The sequence below is a fragment of the Oncorhynchus gorbuscha genome, linkage group LG09, assembly GCF_021184085.1.
Source record: "Oncorhynchus gorbuscha isolate QuinsamMale2020 ecotype Even-year linkage group LG09, OgorEven_v1.0, whole genome shotgun sequence".
Lineage (NCBI taxonomy): Eukaryota > Metazoa > Chordata > Actinopteri > Salmoniformes > Salmonidae > Oncorhynchus > Oncorhynchus gorbuscha.
In genome coordinates, this window is record NC_060181.1 from 97,654,288 (window position 1) to 97,675,536 (window position 21,249).

At 47.2% G+C, this 21,249-nt stretch overlaps 1 protein-coding gene across 3 annotated transcripts in view; it reads left to right on the forward strand.

The window, feature by feature from the left end:
• Nucleotides 1-2,851: 2,851 nt before the first annotated feature.
• Nucleotides 2,852-21,249, forward strand: part of LOC124044301 (neuropilin-2-like) — a 352,904-nt gene continuing 334,506 nt past the window's right edge. For all 3 annotated transcript variants that reach the window (XM_046363952.1, XM_046363953.1, XM_046363951.1), the window contains exon 1: nt 2,852-3,429. In XM_046363952.1, the coding sequence (XP_046219908.1) occupies nt 3,357-3,429 (73 nt within the window). In that variant the 5' untranslated portion in view covers nt 2,852-3,356. The remainder of the gene's footprint in view (nt 3,430-21,249) is intronic.

Below are 21,249 nucleotides of genomic sequence, written 5' to 3' on the forward strand. Positions count from 1 at the left end.
CTCTCTCTCTCTCTCTCTCTCTCTCTCTCTCTCTCTCTCTCTCTCTCTCTCTCTCTCTCTCTCTCTCTCTCTCTCTCTCTCTCTCTCTCTCTCTCTCTCTCTCTCTCTCTCTTTCTTTCTCTCTCTCTCTCTCTCTCTCTCTCTCTCTCTCTCTCTCTCTCTCTCTCTCTGCTCCTCCAGGTATCATCCTGTTTTGTTTGTTCCTTTGTAGTTTTGCTATACCTGTTGTTCGCGTCCCCTCATTTTTGCCACAGGCTATGAGCCGGCCTGTGACAATCTATTTCTCTCATTTACACACCCGTATCTCTACCTGCACATTCATCTTCTGCACATCTGTCACTCCAGTGTTTAATTGTTATATTGTAATTATTTCACCACTAAGGCCTATTTATTGCCTTTCCTCCCTAATCTTACTACATTTGCACATACTGTATATAGACTTTTCTTTTGTGTTATTGACTGTACGTTTGTTTACTCCATGTGTAACTCTGTGTTGTTGTATGTTTGTTTATTCCATGTGTAACTCTGTGTTGTTATGTGTCAAACTGCTTTGCTTTATCTTGGCCAGGTCACAGTTGTAAATGAGAACTTGTTCTCAACTAGCCTACCTGGTTAAATAAAGGTGTTCTCAACTGGCCTACCTGGTTAAATAAAGGTGTTCTCAACTGGCCTACCTGGTTAAATAAAGGTGTTCTCAACTGGCCTACCTGGTTAAATAAAGGTGTTCTCAACTAGCCTACCTGGTTAAATAAAGGTGTTCTCAACTAGCCTACCTGGTTAAATAAAGGTGTTCTCAACTGGCCTACCTGGTTAAATAAAGGTGTTCTCAACTGGCCTACCTGGTTAAATAAAGGTGTTCTCAACTGGCCTACCTGGTTAAATAAAGGTGTTCTCAACTGGCCTACCTGGTTAAATAAAGGTGTTCTCAACTGGCCTACCTGGTTAAATAAAGGTGTTCTCAACTGGCCTACCTGGTTAAATAAAGGTGTTCTCAACTGGCCTACCTGGTTAAATAAAGGTGAAATAAATAAATGTTTAAAAACATTTTTTTTTTAAATGTAACCTTTGGGTTGCTAGACGTTTTCGTTGTGGACCCTGACCAACCACCCTACTTTTATGTTTGCTTTAAGTAACCTTCTGTCTTTCGTAACCATACCAAACGTAACATATCATGCTAATTTGAGTGTCCTGGATTTTAGTTTATTATGTTACGTCTGGTCTATGAGACCAGGCTGGGTTTTTAAGTCACTAAGATTAAATCTGTTTTCATTGTCAGCTGGCATTTGAACCTTTTCTTATATTTGATGACATGGTTTATATATATTCTGTTTTTCCTCCTTATTTTTGATTCTTCAGACACTTGAACCTTGTGCCCTTGTTAAAACACTACTCTACATAGCTTGCTGTCAAGTGAATGTTGCATTTAGCCCAGGTCAGCTAGACATTACCATATTACCATTCCACTGCCTGGCAGCATTTTCAGAGTACAGTTTCACACAACTGTACTTGTCAATAAGTAAAATGGTTTGCACTCCGAAAGGTATTTCCCCGTGTGGAAGACTGGTGGAAATGTACTTTGAATGACTTTGTAAACTCGCAACTTGTCATTAACATTTTAAGGGGATGCATTCTGCATGCCTGGCCTTTTGCTGACATCAATCTATCTCCGTATTGTCATTACGTTAGGGAAAATCAACGAGGGACGGTGCGTTCTAAGGAAAATAATGAACCACGTGGAAGGTGTGCTCCATGACGCGCTTCCTTTCAAAAGCAGCTCAGAAATAGAACATATTAGATTGAATAGAATTATAGCGTCACAGCGCGTTACAATTATACTGTTACAGGTGCGTTACAGGGAAATGCACCTCAAGCCAATTAGAAATTAGTATTCAACAATGACATGGTATAAATGGATTATTCTCAGAATATGATGGTAACTAAATGACTGTATAATGCTTGTTCATATTGCCTAAGAATACCAATAGTTTACATCTAAGCACTCAGGAGTCCTGTCCAGTTCTCTCCATAAATAATAATTACGCTCAATCAGCCTGTGGTAACTGTAGCCTATATACGCCACTAACATGTCATTTCATGAGCTTGGGGCTGTGTTTGCTCCGCTTCTGTTTTTCCTTCCGTAACTGTCTTTTTATAAATGAAAGAAAGAAAGAGCTCCAGCAGGCAGTGAGTGGTCCTCTTTAATCAGCGGCTGTGAGGAGGCGGGTCGAGGTGCTGACTGTAATGTGATAGCTGCTCCGTTCTAACGCTATTACATACACATGCTGCCTGCCTGCCTGCCTGGCTTGGCTGCTCTCTCAGCGCTGCTGGAAAACCGAGCCTTCAAACTCGGACAGAATACTCCGAGCAGAGTAGAGGAAGGAGCTACGAGCGGGGACCGCGGGAGAGACAGAGCAGAGGAAGGAGCTACGAGCGGGGACCGCGGGAGAGACAGAGTAGAGTAGAGGAAGGAGCTACGAGCGGGGACCGCGGGAGAGACAGAGCAGAGGAAGGAGCTACGAGCGGGGACCGCGGGAGAGACAGAGCAGAGGAAGGAGCTACGAGCGGGGACCGCGGGAGAGACAGAGCAGAGGAAGGAGCTACGAGCGGGGACCGCGGGAGAGACAGAGTAGAGGAAGGAGCTACGAGCGGGGACCGCGGGAGAGACAGAGCAGAGTGTTACTTATAGATTATAGAATAAAGGGTGTTTCTAACAGCAAAAAAACAAACAGTTTTTGATGAGTGCTGTACGGAATAACGGTTTTACGCACTAGCCTTGGACAGTTGGACTGTTTCGTTTAGATTGTGATTATTTTTGGGGGGTTGGGGGGGCGGGTGGATGGGGGGGGGTTTGGACAAGTAAATGTACCGGAGGGAGAAAGTCAAAGGAAAGATAAGGACATATGTTGTCACTGCCAAAAAGAAAAACAACTCACTTCAGATATGAGCTCACGGAACGCGTCAAACCGGTGGACTAAAACCGCTATGGACCTTCTGAATTGATACAGATGATTTAGTTTCAGATGTATTTTGTCTAGTGCTTTATTTCGTTGGAATAGAAGATCCTCTGGGTGATATTTATGTTCTATTTAAAAAATAAAAATCTTGTGGCGGGGTAGAATGGTTTTGAATCTATTCAATTATTGAATTGAAATAACCTGGGAAAAATATTACTTAAAAAAAAAAGAGGAAACAAAATAAGGTGGTGGAAGTCGCCGTTGTGGAGAACCCCGACCACAGACAGACCCTTTCCCGGTGGAGACGCGTGAGTGGAGAAAACAGTTTGGAAAGGTACGAGGAGGACTTTTACTGCGAGTTCTTCTCTCCAAGATCGGGAGACTAAAACTTCACCCAGCAACATGGATATATTAACGTGGCTGTGTGGATGTTTACTGGCGGGTTGCTTACCACAAGTACTTCTCGGTGAAGAAGGTACGTGTTTTTATGGAGCGAGTCCGTTCGCAGCCCTACAACGGCTGTTCTCACATTTGGGTTCTGTGCCATTTGAAATATGACTTTGAACCGCTTTGCATCAGCAAAAATATTACCCATTATAAATACATCATTATATTTCCTTCTAAAGCCTTCGGAAAATAAGAAGAGAACAGTGGTTTTCCCTAGTCTAGTCTTCCCGAACTAGTATTTCCTATTTTATTTAAATATGGATTGAAATCTCGTTCGATCTTTCAGCATATGTTTTAATTTATCAAGTTCAAAATGAGGGTTTTATACCTCACAGACAGTCAATTCCTCAACGACGTGTAGTGACAGAATGTGCTGTGTGTTTTACACGTTGGAACTGTCAGCGGGACTCGACGTGCGTCGAGACCGCCGCGGCAGTTCTCTTTAGGGAAGGTAATTCCTCGCGCCGCGGGCGTCATCGGGAGCCGGTTTAGTTCTCCGGGGGGAGTCGGGCTGCTGGAAGTCTTACATTTCCTCACAAAACCTACGATTTAAAAAAAAAGTGAAATAACGTTTCACCTACAATAGCAAATATGCCCAATATTTCACTGAGATTATAATACAACATGTTTTAGTGTAGTGAGGGATAGAGAAACAATGTATTGTGTTCTCGTATCATCAGGGCATCTGTTGAAATTAAATGTTCACTGTGAGTGTTTAGATACGAACAGTCAACGGGGTAGATTGACATAGAGGCCAATCTACGGGGTAGCTTGACATAGAGGCCAATCTACGGGGTAGCTTGACATAGAGACCAATCTACGGGGTAGCTTGACATAGAGGCCAATCTACGGGTTAGTTTGACATAGAGGCCAATCTACGGGGTAGCTTGACATAGAGGCCAATCTACGGGGTAGCTTGACATAGAGGCCAATCTACGGGGTAGCTTGACATAGAGGCCAATCTATGGGGTAGCTTGACATAGAGGCCAATCTACGGGGAAGCTTGACATAGAGGCCAATCTACGGGTTAGTTTGACATAGAGGCCAATCTACGGGGTAGCTTGACATAGAGGCCAATCTACGGGGTAGCTTGACATAGAGGCCAATCTACGGGTTAGCTTGACATAGAGGCCAATCTACGGGGTAGCTTGACATAGAGGCCAATCTACGGGGTAGCTTGACATAGAGGCCAATCTACGGGGTAGCTTGACATAGAGGCCAATCTACGGGGTAGCTTGACATAGAGGCCAATCTACAGGGAAGCTTGACATAGAGGCCAATCTATGGGTTACGGGTACGGGTTAGCTTGACATAGAGGCCAATCTACGGGGTAGCTTGACATAGAGGCCAATCTACGGGGTAGCTTGACATAGAGGCCAATCTACGGGGTAGCTTGACATAGAGGCCAATCTACGGGGTAGCTTGACATAGAGGCCAATCTACGGGGTAGCTTGACATAGAGGCCAATCTACGGGGTAGCTTGACAGAGGCCAATCTACGGGGTAGCTTGACATAGAGGCCAATCTATGGGGTAGCTTGACATAGAGGCCAATCTACGGGGAAGCTTGACATAGAGGCCAATCTACGGGTTAGTTTGACATAGAGGCCAATCTACGGGGTAGCTTGACATAGAGGCCAATCTACGGGGTAGCTTGACATAGAGGCCAATCTACGGGTTAGCTTGACATAGAGGCCAATCTACGGGGTAGCTTGACATAGAGGCCAATCTACGGGGTAGCTTGACATAGAGGCCAATCTACGGGGTAGCTTGACATAGAGGCCAATCTACGGGGTAGCTTGACATAGAGGCCAATCTACAGGGAAGCTTGACATAGAGGCCAATCTATGGGTTACGGGTACGGGTTAGCTTGACATAGAGGCCAATCTACGGGGTAGCTTGACATAGAGGCCAATCTACGGGGTAGCTTGACATAGAGGCCAATCTACGGGGTAGCTTGACATAGAGGCCAATCTACGGGGTAGCTTGACATAGAGGCCAATCTACGGGGTAGCTTGACATAGAGGCCAATCTACGGGGTAGCTTGACAGAGGCCAATCTACGGGGTAGCTTGACATAGAGGCCAATCTACGGGGTAGCTTGACATAGAGGCCAATCTACGGGGTAGCTTGACATAGAGGCCAATCTACGGGGTAGCTTGACATAAAGGCCGATCTACGGGGTAGCTTGACATAGAGGCCAATCTACGGGGTAGCTTGACATAGAGGCCAATCTACGGGGTAGCTTGACATAGAGGTCAATCTACGGGGTAGCTTGACATAGAGGCCAATCTACGGGGTAGCTTGACATAGAGTCCAATCTACGGGGTAGCTTGACATAGAGGCCAATCTACGGGGTAGCTTGACATAGAGGCCAATCTACGGGGTAGCTTGACATAGAGGCCAATCTACGGGGTAGCTTGACATAGAGGCTAATCTACAGGGTAGCTTGACATAGAGGCCAATCTACGGGGTAGCTTGACATAGAGGCCAATCTACGGGGTAGCTTGACATAGAGGCCAATCTACGGGGTAGCTTGACATAGAGGCCAATCTACGGGGTAGCTTGACATAGAGGCCAATCTACAGGGTAGCTTGACATAGAGGCCAATCTACGGGGTAGCTTGACATAGAGGCCAATCTACGGGGTAGCTTGACATAGAGGCCAATCTACGGGGTAGCTTGACATAGAGGCCAATCTACGGGGTAGCTTGACATAGAGGCCAATCTACGGGGTAGCTTGACATAGAGGCCAATCTACGGGGTAGCTTGACATAGAGGCCAATCTACGGGGTAGCTTGACATAGAGGCCAATCTACGGGGTAGCTTGACATAGAGGCCAATCTACACAAACAAGCTTTGTTATAATTGAGGAGGATCATTCAAATCCAACATGTTCTTAATCGTCAGATTAACCTTTGATTATATGAGTGGATTATGTTTGGATTTAATTTGATTGTCTTGGTCTAATGATTTGTGTCTAGATGTGCACTTTAAATGTAATTTATTCCAGTCTGTTTAGTGTAAACCTAATGGTTTATGTTTCCAATATTGACATTATTCCCATGTTATTTATCATAATCATGTATAGGCTTGCTACAGCGTTACCCCTCGGGAGCCTGTTTTATCTCCTAACAATCCATATAGCTTGTGGTTACATGCGTAGGCATTGTTTAAATTGATTGCTGTCAAATTAAAGTTTGTTTCTAGGAAATCAGAACAGGATTTGCGTCTGTTACACGACGTAGCCTACAGCGGGAAGAGAATGTCTTTAAAGTTGCGTGAATGTAGTCAGCCTTTCACTTGAACCGGTGCTTGTGTTTTTTGGGCCATTTGAAACGGATCGACTTTATGTTAAATGTTTCTCTTGAGAGCCGAATGTAGAGGCTGGAGTACCTTGACAGAGATTAGTCCGGTGTTGAGCTCCATGACAGGGACCGTGTGTAGACAGACCCTGAAAACTAAGCAGCCTAAACGTTTGTGAGGAAGACTTCTGTTTTTTCTTGACTATTGGATTTCACGGATCCCGTCTCTTCTAAATCCAATGACATGTTGTTTTCTAAATGATCTCAAACATATTTCAAAGGTATATATATATTTTTGCGCTAAAACCAAATTAATATATATATAGTTAGTACATTGACCATATATCGTACAATAGTAATAACATTATAATAACAAGATGTAATGTTGATCACGCTACAGTTATTGAAATACTTCACTATCTGTTTCCATTAGATACACTTTATAATGAATTGATCTTTATATCATAGTAATAACATGGTAATAACACACACATTTTATCCATCATAATCCATTCATCATGTTTGGAGGATTTATTTTTCTACCAGGGGTGTTGGAAGGTATATAACCCTACCGTAAGCTATTACCTTATTTTCAAGAAGATCGGCTTTGAACTAAACCAGTGTGACGCCTCAGGGCTTCTGGAACAGTAGCCAGATATCAGTAGCTCTTTCTGGGAAGAAAACCATTAGTTTAGCCTGGTGCTGCTGCTCTCCTTCCTTAATTTATACCGATATGAAGAACTAGACAAATTAACCAACTTGACGAGACTGAATGCTGTGTGTGTGTGTGTGTGTGTGTGTGTGTGTGTGTGTGTGTGTGTGTGTGTGTGTGTGTGTGTGTGTGTGTGTGTGTGTGTGTGTGTGTGTGTGTGTGTGTGTGTGTGTGTGTGTGTGTGTGTGTGTGTGTGTGTGTGTGTGTGAGAGAGAGACAGAGAGAGAGAGACAGAGAGAGAGAGAGAGAGAAAGAGAGAGAGAGAGAGAGAGAGAGAGAGAGAGAGAGAGAGAGAGAGAAAGAGAGAGAGAGAGAAAGAGAGAGAGAGAGAGAGAGAGAGAGAGAGAGAGAGAGAGAGAGAGAGAGACAGAGAGAGAGAGAGAAGTGGAAGTGGAAACAATGATTGGCTACTGCTAGTCAATTACAGAACTACAGACAGAGAGAGCTTCCTACATAGTTCAGGCAGTTGGAAGCTCTCTCATCCATTTACATGCAGATGATACAGTTTTATACTCAGCTGGCCCCTCCCCGGATTTTGTGTTAACAAAGCTTTCTTAGTGTCCAACAAGCTTTATCTGCCCTTAACCTGGTTCTGAACACCTCCAAAACAAAGGTCATGTGGTTTGGTAAGAAGAATATGCCCCTGTCCTCACCGGTGTGATTACTACCTCTGAGGGTTTAGAGCTTGAGGTAGTCACCTCATACACATACTTGGGAGTTGGGCTAGACGGTACACTGTCCTTCTCTCAGCACTTATTAAAGCTGCAGGCTAAGGTTAAATCTAGACTTGGTTTCCTCTATCGTAATCGCTTCTCTTTCACCCCGGCTGCCAAACTAACCGTGATTCAGATGACCATCCTACCCATGCTAGATTATGGAGACATCATTTATAGATCGGCAGGTAAGGGTGCTCTCGAGCGGCTAGATGTTCTTTACCACTCGGCCATCAGATTTGCCACCAATGCTCCTTATAGGACACATCACTGCACTCTGTACTCCTCTGTAAACTGGTCATCTCTGTGTACCCGTCGCAAGACCCACTGGTTAATGCTTATTTATAAAACCGTCTTAGGCCTCACTCCCCCCTATCTGAGATATCTACTGCAGCCCTCGTCCTCCACATACAACACCCGTTCTGCCAGTCACATTCTGTTAAAGGTCCCCAAAACACACAGATCTCTGGGTCGCTCCTCTTTTCAGTTCACTGCAGCTAGCGACTGGAACGAGCTGCAACAAACACTCAAACTGGACAGTTTTATCTCAATCTCTTCATTCAAAGACTCAATCATGGACACTCTTACTGACAGTTGTGGCTGCTTTGTGTGATGTATTGTTGTCTACCTTCTTGACCTTTGTGCTGTTGTCTGTGCCCAATAATGTTTGTACCATCTTGTGCTGATGCCACGTTGTGTTGCTACCATGCTGTTGTCATGTTGTGTTGCTACCATGCTGTGTTGTCATGTGTTGCTACCATGCTGTGTTGTCATGTGGAGTTGCTACCATGCTGTGCTGTCATGTGTTGCTACCATGCTGTGTTGTCATGTGTTGCTACCATGCTGTGCTGTCATGTGTTGCTACCATGCTGTGTTGTCATGTGGAGTTGCTACCATGCTGTGTTGTCATGTGTTGCTACCATGCTGTGCTGTCATGTGTTGCTACCATGCTGTGTTGTCATGTGTTGCTACCATGCTGTGCTGTCATGTGTTGCTACCATGCTGTGTTGTCATGTGTTGCTACCATGCTGTGTTGTCATGTGTTGCTACCATGCTGCGTTGTCATGTGTTGCTACCATGCTGTGTTGTCATGTGTTGCTGCCTTGCTATGTTGTCGTCTTAGGTCTCTCTTTATGTAGTGTTGTGATGTCTCTCTTGTCGTGATGTGTGTTTTGTCCTATATTTAAATGTTTATATATTTAATCCCAGGCCCCCGTCCCCGCAGGAGGCCTTTTGCCTTCTGGTAGGCCATCATTGGCCCTGTTGTGTAACTGACTAGTTAAAGAAAGGTTCAATAAAATAAACAAAAATTAATCGGTCAGTGTTTTCTACAGGATTATAATCCAGTGTTTTCTACAGGATTATAATCCAGTGTTTTCTACAGGATTATAATCCAGTGTTTTCTACAGGCTGCGTCACGTGTAGAGGCTTGGCATGTTATGTGGTGTTTTATCTGTCTGCCTACTCATGTGTTTTATCTGTCTGCCTACTCGTGTGTTCTATCTGTCTGCCTACTCTGCCTACTCGGTGTTTACTAGAACTGAACAGCTGCAACATGGGAATGCATTTCTCTCTCTGTGTGTGTGTGTGTGTGTGGGGGCTCACTACTTATTGTTCAACAGTTTGAGAGGAGAATGTTGTTGTTCTGGTCATGGAGAGAATTTATCCTCTCTTAATAACTTAACGCGTTTGTTTTCACACTTTACATTAGCAGATGTCTCTCCTTGATTCGATTACCAGAGATTTTATCCTTTCTCTTGTACACAGTGGTATAAAATCTATTTAAAAGTCATTTGATTGTATCCTAGTTCAGGGTAGTACATTGTGTTGTTTGTCCTCCTGAAAGAAGAAGAAGGTGCTTACCCTTTCCTCTCTTCCCCATAAAATCCTTTCCTCAACATGGATGCGTTTTGGGACGTCTTTGTCTCTCTGGCTCTCAGATCTTCTTTGTAGTTTTCCACCGTGGTTTAAAATAAGGCACCTGGTTAGGGTCACGACCCCCCCACCTCACCCTGGCTCGGGTCATGACCCCCCCACCTCACCCTGGCTCGGGTCACGACCCCCCCACCTCACCCTGGCTAGGGTCATGACCCCCCACCTCACCCTGGCTAGGCTCACGACCCCCACCTCACACTGGCTAGGGTCACGACCCCCCCACCTCACCCTGGCTCGGGTCATGACCCCCCCACCTCACCCTGGCTCGGGTCACGACCCCCACCTCACCCTGGCTAGGGTCATGACCCCCCACCTCACCCTGGCTAGGCTCACGACCCCCACCTCACACTGGCTAGGGTCACGACCCCCAACTCACCCTTGCTAGGGTCACAACCCCCCACCTCACCCTGGCTAGGGTCACGACCCCCACCTCACCCTGGCTCGGGTCATGACCCCCCACCTCACCCTGGCTCGGGTCACGACCCCCCACCTCACCCTGGCTAGGGTCATGACACCCCACCTCACTCTGGCTAGGATCACGACCCCCACCTCACTCTGGCTAGGGTCACGACCCCCCCACCTCACCCTGGCTAGGGTCACAACCCCCCCCCACCTCACTCTGGTTAGGGTCATGACCCCCCAAATCACTCTGTTATGGTGTGTGTTATGGTGTGTGTGTTACAGACAGACTGTGATGAGGGGATGTGGTTGGTTGTGTGTTACAGACAGACTGTGATGAGGGGATGTGGTTGGTTGTGTGTTACAGACAGACTGTGATGAGGGGATGTGGTTGGTTGTGTGTTACAGACAGACTGTGATGAGGGGATGTGGTTGGTTGTGTGTTACAGACAGACTGTGATGAGGGGATGTGGTTGGTTGTGTGTTACAGACAGACTGTGATGAGGGGATGTGGTTGGTTGTGTGTTACAGACAGACTGTGATGAGGGGATGTGGTTGGTTGTGTGTTACAGACAGACTGTGATGAGGGGATGTGGTTGGTTGTGTGTTACAGACAGACTGTGATGAGGGGATGTGGTTGGTTGTGGGATGTGATGAGGGGTTGGTTGTGTGTTACAGACAGACTGTGATGAGGGGATGTGGTTGGTTGTGTGTTACAGACAGACTGATGAGGGATACAGAGACTGTGGATGTGGTTGGTTGTGTGTTACAGACAGACTGTGATGAGGGGATGTGGTTGGTTGTGTGTTACAGACAGACTGTGATGAGGGGATGTGGTTGGTTGTGTGTTACAGACAGACTGTGATGAGGGGATGTGGTTGGTTGTGTGTTACAGACTGTGATGAGGGGAGACTGTGATGAGGGGATGTGGTTGGTTGTGTGTTACAGACAGACTGTGATGAGGATGTGGATGTGGTTGGATTGGTGTGTTACAGACAGACTGTGATGAGGGGGGGATGTGGTTGGTTGATGAGGGGATGTGGTTACAGACAGACTGTGATGAGGGGATGTGGTTGGTTGTGTGTTACAGACAGACTGTGATGAGGGGATGTGGTTGGTTGTGTGTTACAGACAGACTGTGATGAGGGGATGTGGTTGGTTGTGTGTTACAGACAGACTGTGATGAGGTTACAGACAGACTGTGATGAGGGGTGTTGGTTGGTTGTGTGTTACAGACAGACTGTGATGAGGGATGTGGTTGGTTGTGTGTTACAGACAGACTGTGATGAGGGATGTGGTTGGTTGTGTGTTACAGACAGACTGTGATGAGGGGATGTGGTTGGTTGTGTGTTACAGACAGACTGTGATGAGGGGATGTGGTTGGTTGTGTGTTACAGACAGACTGTGATGAGGGGATGTGGTTGGTTGTGTGTTACAGACAGACTGTGATGAGGGGATGTGGTTGGTTGTGTGTTACAGACAGACTGTGATGAGGGGATGTGGTTGGTTGTGTCCATCACCACTTGTCTTTTTGCTGTTGACACTTTCTCTCTGTGGCTGATGGGTGTCTGGCAGGATTAGTCTGTGTGTGTCTGGCAGGGTTAGTCTGTGTGTGTCTGGCAGGGTTAGTATGTGTGTGTCTGGCAGGGTTAGTCTGTGTGTGTCTGGCAGGGTTAGTATGTGTGTCTGGCAGGGTTAGTCTGTGTGTGTCTGGCAGGGTTAGTCTGTGTGTGTCTGGCAGGGTTAGTATGTGTGTGTCTGGAAGGGTTAGTCTGTGTGTGTCTGGCAGGGTGAGTCTGTGTGTGTCTGGCAGGGTTAGTCTGTGTGTCTGGCAGGGTTAGTCTGTGTGTGTCTGGCAGGCTTAGTCTGTGTGTCTGGCAGGGTTAGTCTGTGTGTCTGGCAGGGTTAGTCTGTGTGTCTGGCAGGATTAGTCTGTGTGTGTCTGGCAGGGTTAGTCTGTGTGTCTGGCAGGGTTAGTCTGTGTGTCTGGCAGGGTTAGTCTGTGTGTCTGGCAGGATTAGTCAGGGTTGTCTGTGTGTCTGGCAGGGTTAGTATGTCTGTGTGTCTGGCAGGGTTAGTCTGGTTGTGTGTCTGGCAGGGTTAGTCTGTGTGTGTCTGGCAGGGTTAGTCTGTGTGTCTGGCAGGGTTAGTCTGTGTGTGTCTGGCAGGGTTAGTCTGTGTGTCTGGCAGGGTTAGTCTGTGTGTCTGGCAGGGTTAGTCTGTGTGTCTGGCAGGATTAGTCTGTGTGTGTCTGGCAGGGTTAGTCTGTGTGTCTGGCAGGGTTAGTCTGTGTGTCTGGCAGGGTTAGTCTGTGTGTCTGGCAGGGTTAGTCTGTGTGTGTCTGGCAGGGTTAGTATGTGTGTGTCTGGCAGGGTTAGTCTGTGTGTCTGGCAGGGTTAGTCTGTGTGTGTCTGGCAGGGTTAGTCTGTGTGTGTCTGGCAGGGTTAGTATGTGTGTGTCTGGCAGGGTTAGTCTGTGTGTGTCTGGCAGGGTTAGTCTGTGTGTCTGGCAGGGTTAGTCTGTGTGTCTGGCAGGGTTAGTCTGTGTGTCTGGCAGGATTAGTCTGTGTGTGTCTGGCAGGGTTAGTCTGTGTGTCTGGCAGGATTAGTCTGTGTGTGTCTGGCAGGGTTAGTCTGTGTGTCTGGCAGGGTTAGTCTGTGTGTCTGGCAGGGTTAGTCTGTGTGTCTGGGAGGGTTAGTCTGTGTGTCTGGCAGCAGGGTTAGTCTGTGTGTCTGGCAGGGTTAGTCTGTGTGTCAGGGTTAGTCTGTGTGTCTGGCAGGGTTAGTCTGTGTGTCTGGCAGGGTTAGTCTGTGTGTCTGGCAGGGTTAGTCTGTGTGTCTGGCAGGGTTAGTCTGTGTGTCTGGCAGGGTTAGTCTGTGTGTGTCTGGCAGGGTTAGTCTGTGTGTCTGGCAGGATTAGTCTGTGTGTGTCTGGCAGGGTTAGTCTGTGTGTCTGGCAGGGTTAGTCTGTGTGTCTGGCAGGGTTAGTCTGTGTGTCTGGCAGGGTTAGTCTGTGTGTCTGGCAGGGTTAGTCTGTGTGTGTCTGGCAGGGTTAGTCTGTGTGTGTCTGGCAGGGTTAGTCTGTGTGTGTCTGGCAGGGTTAGTCTGTGTGTGTCTGGCAGGGTTAGTCTGTGTGTCTGGCAGGGTTAGTCTGTATGTCTGGCAGGGTTATCCTGTGTGTCTGGTAGGGTTAGTCTGTGTGTGTCTGGCAGGGTTAGTCTGTGTGTGTCTGGCAGGGTTAGTCTGTGTGTGTCTGGCAGGGTTAGTCTGTGTGTGTCTGGCAGGGTTAGTCTGTGTGTGTCTGGCAGGGTTAGTCTGTGTGTGTCTGGCAGGGTTAGTCTGTGTGTGTCTGGCAGGGTTAGTCTGTGTGTGTCTGGCAGGGTTAGTCTGTGTGTCTCAGGGTTGTGTGTCTGGCAGGGTCTGTGTCTGGCAGGGTTAGTCTGTGTGTGTCTGGCAGGGTTAGTCTGTGTGTGTCTGGCAGGGTTAGTCTGTGTGTCTGGCAGGGTTAGTCTGTGTGTCTGGCAGGGTTAGTCTGTGTGTCTGGCAGGGTTAGTCTGTGTGTCTGGCAGGGTTAGTCTGTGTGTCTGGCAGGGTTAGTCTGTGTGTGTCTGGCAGGGTTAGTCTGTGTGTGTCTGGCAGGGTTAGTCTGTGTGTCTGGCAGGGTTAGTCTGTGTGTCTGGCAGGGTTAGTCTGTGTGTCTGGCAGGGTTAGTCTGTGTGTGTCTGGCAGGGTTAGTCTGTGTGTCTGGCAGGGTTAGTCTGTGTGTCTGGCAGGGTTAGTCTGTGTGTCTGGGAGGGTTAGTATGTGTGTGTCTGGCAGGGTTAGTCTGTGTGTGTCTGGCAGGGTTAGTCTGTGTGTGTCTGGCAGGGTTAGTCTGTGTGTGTCATCAGAGGGAGAGGGAGGGGCCTACCTGCTTCATCATACTATCTGATACATCAGAGAGGGAGAGGGAGAGGGAGGGGCCTACCTGCCTCATCATACTATCTGATACATCAGAGAGGGAGAGGGAGAGGGAGGGGCCTACCTGCCTCATCATACTATCTGATACATCAGAGAGAGAGAGGGAGAGGGAGAGGGAGGGGCCTACCTGCCTCATCATACTATCTGATACATCAGAGAGAGAGAGGGAGAGGGAGGGGCCTACCTGCCTCATCATACTATCTGATACATCAGAGAGAGAGGGAGGGGCCTACCTGCCTCATCATACTATCTGATACATCAGAGGGAGAGGGAGGGGCCTACCTGCCTCATCATACTATCTGATACATCAGAGAGAGAGAGGGAGAGGGAGAGGGAGGGGCCTACCTGCCTCATCATACTATCTGATACATCAGAGGGAGAGGATACATCAGAGGGAGAGGGGGGCCTACCTGCCTCATCATACTATCTGATACATCAGAGGGAGAGGGAGAGGGAGGGAGAGGGAGGGGCCTACCTGCCTCATCATACTATCTGATACATCAGAGAGGGAGAGAGGGAGAGGGAGAGGAGGGGCCTACCTGCCTCATCATACTATCTGATACATCAGAGAGGAGAGGGAGAGGGAGGGGCCTACCTGCCTCATCATACTATCTGATACATCAGAGGGAGAGGGAGGGGCCTACCTGCCTCATCATACTATCTGATACATCAGAGGGAGAGGGAGGGGCCTACCTGCCTCATCATACTATCTGATACATCAGAGAGAGAGGGAGGGGCCTACCTGCCTCATCATACTATCTGATACATCAGAGAGAGAGGGAGAGGGAGGGGCCTACCTGCCTCATCATACTATCTGATACATCAGAGGGAGAGGGAGGGGCCTACCTGCCTCATCATACTATCTGATACATCAGAGAGGGAGGGGCCTACCTGCCTCATCATACTATCTGATACATCAGAGGGAGAGGAGGGGCCTACCTGCCTCATCATACTATCTGATACATCAGAGGGAGAGGGAGGGGCCTACCTGCCTCATCATACTATCTGATACATCAGAGGGAGAGGAGGGCCTACCTGCCTCATCATACTATCTGATACATCAGAGGGAGAGGGAGGGGCCTACCTGCTTCATCATACTATCTGATACATCAGAGATCTGATACATCAGAGAGAGGGAGGGGCCTACCTGCTTCATCATACTATCTGATACATCAGAGAGAGGGAGAGGGAGGGGCCTACCTGCCTCATCATACTATCTGATACATCAGAGAGAGAGGGAGAGGGAGGGGCCTACCTGCCTCATCATACTATCTGATACATCAGAGGGAGAGGGAGGGGCCTACCTGCCTCATCATACTATCTGATACATCAGAGGGAGAGGGAGAGGGAGGGGCCTACCTGCCTCATCATACTATCTGATACATCAGAGGGAGAGGGAGGGGCCTACCTGCCTCATCATACTATCTGATACATCAGAGGGAGAGGGAGGGGCCTACCTGCCTCATCATACTATCTGATACATCAGAGAGGGAGAGGAGAGGCCTACCTGCCTCATCATACTATCTGATACAGGGGCCTACCTGCCAGAGGAGAGAGGGAGAGGGAGGGGCCTACCTGCCTCATCATACTATCTGATACATCAGAGAGAGGGAGAGGGAGAGGCCTACCTGCCTCATCATACTATCTGATACATCAGAGAGAGAGAGGGAGAGGCTCAGCACATTTCATGGTTGCTGGGCAACGAGCATAGGAAAGACAGACTACAGCTTACTGAGGACAGACGGACACACAAACGTCTCCGGTGATACTCCCCCCACCACCCCGACTTTCTGAAAAATCAACTCATATTTTAATTATGGAATGGGATCACTGAATGAGTTCATCTTTCATTATTTCAACCTCATTCAAATGTTTGTAGCCTATTTTCATTTTGGAAGGAAACCGACTCCTTGGAAACTACGAGGGAAATTAATCTGCAACTCTCTGAAAAACAAAGTCAGATATTTGCAATTCAGGCCAACAAACAAGATCCAGTTTAATCTCGCGAGGCGGGCAGGAAGTGCTGAAACGGGAAAACATACCATAGAGTTATCAGGATGAGAGTCAGAACATACCATAGAGTTACCAGGATGGGGGAGTCAGAACATACCATAGAGTTACCAGGATGGGAGTCAGAACATACCATAGAGTTACCAGGATGGGGGAGTCAGAACATACCATAGAGTTATCAAGATGGGAGTCAGAACATACCATAGAGTTACCAGGATGGGAGTCAGAACATACCATAGAGTTACCAGGATGGGGGAGTCAGAACATACCATAGAGTTACCAGGATGGGAGTCAGAACATACCATAGAGTTACCAGGATGGGAGTCAGAACATACCATAGAGTTACCAGGATGGGAGTCAGAACATACCATAGAGTTACCAGGATGGGGGAGTCAGAACATACCATAGAGTTACCAGGATGGGAGTCAGAACATACCATAGAGTTATCAGGATGGGAGTCAGAACATACCATAGAGTTACCAGGATGGGGGAGTCAGAACATGCCATAGAGTTACCAGGATGGGGGAGTCAGAACATACCATAGAGTTACCAGGATGGGAGTCAGAACATACCATTGAGTTATCAGGATGGGAGTCAGAACATACCATAGAGTTACCAGGATGGGGGAGTCAGAACATGCCATAGAGTTACCAGGATAGGGGAGTCAGAACATACCATAGAGTTATCAGGATGGGAGTCAGAACATACCATAGAGTTACCAGGATGGGGAGTCAGAACATACCATAGAGTTACCCAGAACATACCATAGAGTTACCAGGATGGGGAGTCAGAACATACCATAGAGTTACCAGGATGGGAGTCAGAACATACCATAGAGTTACCAGGATGGGAGTCAGAACATACCATAGAGTTACCAGGATGAGAGTCAGTACATACCATAGAGTTATCAGGATGGGGGAGTCAGAACATACCATAGAGTTACCAGGATGAGAGTCAGAACATACCATAGAGTTACCAGGATGGGGAGTCAGAACATACCATAGAGTTACCAGGATGGGAGTCAGAACATACCATAGAGTTACCAGGATGGGAGTCAGAACATACCATAGAGTTACCAGGATGAGAGTCAGAACATACCATAGAGTTACCAGGATGGGGGAGTCAGAACATACCATAGAGTTACCAGGATGGGAGTCAGAACATACCATAGAGTTACCAGGATGGGAGTCAGAACATACCATAGAGTTACCAGGATGGGAGTCAGAACATACCATAGAGTTACCAGGATGGGGGAGTCAGAACATACCATAGAGTTATCAGGATGAGAGTCAGTACATACCATAGAGTTACCAGGATGGGGGAGTCAGAACATACCATAGAGTTACCAGGATAGGGGAGTCAGAACATACCATAGAGTTACCAGGATGGGGGAGTCAGAACATACCATAGAGTTACCAGGATGGGAGTCAGAACATACCATAGAGTTATCAGGATGGGAGTCAGAACATACCATAGAGTTACCAGGATGGGGGAGTCAGAACATGCCATAGAGTTACCAGGATGGGGGAGTCAGAACATACCAGTTACCAGGATTACCAGGATCAGGATGGGAGTCAGAACATACCATAGAGTTACCAGGATGGGGGAGTCAGAACATGCCATAGAGTTACCAGGATAGGGGAGTCAGAACATACCATAGAGTTATCAGGATGGGAGTCAGAACATACCATAGAGTTACCAGGATGGGGGAGTCAGAACATACCATAGAGTTACCAGGATAGGGGAGTCAGAACATACCATAGCGTTACCAGGATGGGGGAGTCAGAACATACCATAGAGTTACCAGGATGGGAGTCAGAACATACCATAGAGTTACCAGGATGGGAGTCAGAACATACCATAGAGTTACCAGGATGAGAGTCAGTACATACCATAGAGTTATCAGGATGGGGGAGTCAGAACATACCATAGAGTTACCAGGATGAGAGTCAGAACATACCATAGAGTTACCAGGATGGGGGAGTCAGAACATACCATAGAGTCAGAACATACCATAGAGTTACCAGGATGGGAGTCAGAACATACCATAGAGTTACCAGGATGAGAGTCAGAACATACCATAGAGTTACCAGGATGGGGGAGTCAGAACATACCATAGAGTTACCAGGATGGGAGTCAGAACATACCATAGAGTTACCAGGATGGGAGTCAGAACATACCATAGAGTTACCAGGATGGGAGTCAGAACATACCATAGAGTTACCAGGATGGGGGAGTCAGAACATACCATAGAGTTATCAGGATGAGAGTCAGTACATACCATAGAGTTACCAGGATGGGGGAGTCAGAACATACCATAGAGTTACCAGGATGGGAGTCAGAACATACCATAGAGTTACCAGGATGAGAGTCAGAACATACCATAGAGTTACCAGGATGGGGGAGTCAGAACATACCATAGAGTTACCAGGATGGGGGAGTCAGAACATACCATAGAGTTACCAGGATGGGAGTCAGAACATACCATAGAGTTCAGGATGAGAGTCAGAACATACCATAGAGTTACCAGGATGGGGGAGTCAGAACATACCATAGAGTTACCAGGATAGGGAGTCAGAACATACCATAGAGTTACCAGGATGAGAGTCAGAACATACCATAGAGTTACCAGGATGGGAGTCAGAACATACCATAGAGTTACCAGGATGGGGAGTCAGAACATACCATAGAGTTACCAGGATGGAGTCAGAACATACCATAGAGTTACCAGGATGGGGGAGTCAGAACATACCATAGAGTTACCAGGATGGGAGTCAGAACATACCATAGAGTTACCAGGATGAGAGTCAGAACATACCATAGAGTTACCAGGATGGGGGAGTCAGAACATACCATAGAGTTACCAGGATGAGAGTCAGAACATACCATAGAGTTACCAGGATGGGGGAGTCAGAACATACCATAGAGTTACCAGGATGGGGAGTCAGAACATACCATAGAGTTACCAGGATGAGAGTCAGAACATACCATAGAGTTACCAGGATGGGGGAGTCAGAACATACCATAGAGTTACCAGGGAGTCAGAACATACCATAGAGTTACCAGGATGAGAGTCAGAACATACCATAGAGTTACCAGGATGGGAGTCAGAACATACCATAGAGTTACCAGGATAGGGGAGTCAGAACATACCATAGAGTTACCAGGATGGGGGAGTCAGAACATACCATAGAGTTACCAGGATGAGAGTCAGAACATACCATAGAGTTACCAGGATGGGAGTCAGAACATACCATAGAGTTACCAGGATGGGGGAGTCAGAACATACCATAGAGTTACCAGGATGGGGGAGTCAGAACATACCATAGAGTTACCAGGATGGGGGAGTCAGAACATACCATAGAGTTACCAGGATGAGAGTCAGAACATACCATAGAGTTACCAGGATGGGGGAGTCAGAACATACCATAGAGTTACCAGGATGAGAGTCAGAACATACCATAGAGTTACCAGGATGGGGGAGTCAGAACATACCATAGAGTTACCAGGATGGGGGAGTCAGAACATACCATAGAGTTACCAGGATGAGAGTCAGAACATACCATAGAGTTACCAGGATGGGGGAGTCAGAACATACCATAGAGTTATCAGGATGAGAGTCAGAACATACCATAGAGTTACCAGGATGGGGTAGTCAGAACATACCATAGAGTTACCAGGATGGGAGTCAGAACATACCATAGGTTATACCAGGATGGGAGGAACATACCATAGAGTTCAGAACAGAACACCATAGAGTTACCAGGATGGGGGAGTCAGAACATACCATAGAGTTACAGGATGGGAGTCAGAACATACCATAGAGTTACCAGGATGGGGAGTCAGAACATACCATAGAGTTACCAGGATAGGGGAGTCAGAACAAACCATAGAGTTACCAGGAACATACCATAGAGTTACCAGGATGGGAGTCAGAACATACCATAGAGTTACCAGGATGGGAGTCAGAACATACCATAGAGTTACCAGGATGAGAGTCAGTACATACCATAGAGTTATCAGGATGGGGGAGTCAGAACATACCATAGAGTTACCAGGATGAGAGTCAGAACATACCATAGAGTTACCAGGATGGGGAGTCAGAACATACCATAGAGTTACCAGGATGGGAGTCAGAACATACCATAGAGTTACCAGGATGGGAGGATAGAGTTACCAGGATGAGAGTCAGAACATACCATAGAGTTACCAGGATGGGGGAGTCAGAACATACCATAGAGTTACCAGGATGGGAGTCAGAACATACCATAGAGTTACCAGGATGGGAGTCAGAACATACCATAGAGTTACCAGGATGGGAGTCAGAACATACCATAGAGTTACCAGGATGGGGGAGTCAGAACATACCATAGAGTTATCAGGATGAGAGTCAGTACATACCATAGAGTTACCAGGATGGGGGAGTCAGAACATACCATAGAGTTACCAGGATGGGGGAGTCAGAACATACCTAGGATAGAGAACATTACCAGGATGAGAGTCAGAACATACCATAGAGTTACCAGGATGGGGGAGTCAGAACATACCATAGAGTTACCAGGATGGGAGTCAGAACATACCATAGAGTTACCAGGATGAGAGTCAGAACATACCATAGAGTTACCAGGATGGGGGAGTCAGAACATACCATAGAGTTACCAGGATGGGGGAGTCAGAACATACCATAGAGTTACCAGGATGGGAGTCAGAACATACCATAGAGTTACCAGGATGAGAGTCAGAACATACCATAGAGTTACCAGGATGGGGGAGTCAGAACATACCATAGAGTTACTAGGATAGGGGAGTCAGAACATAC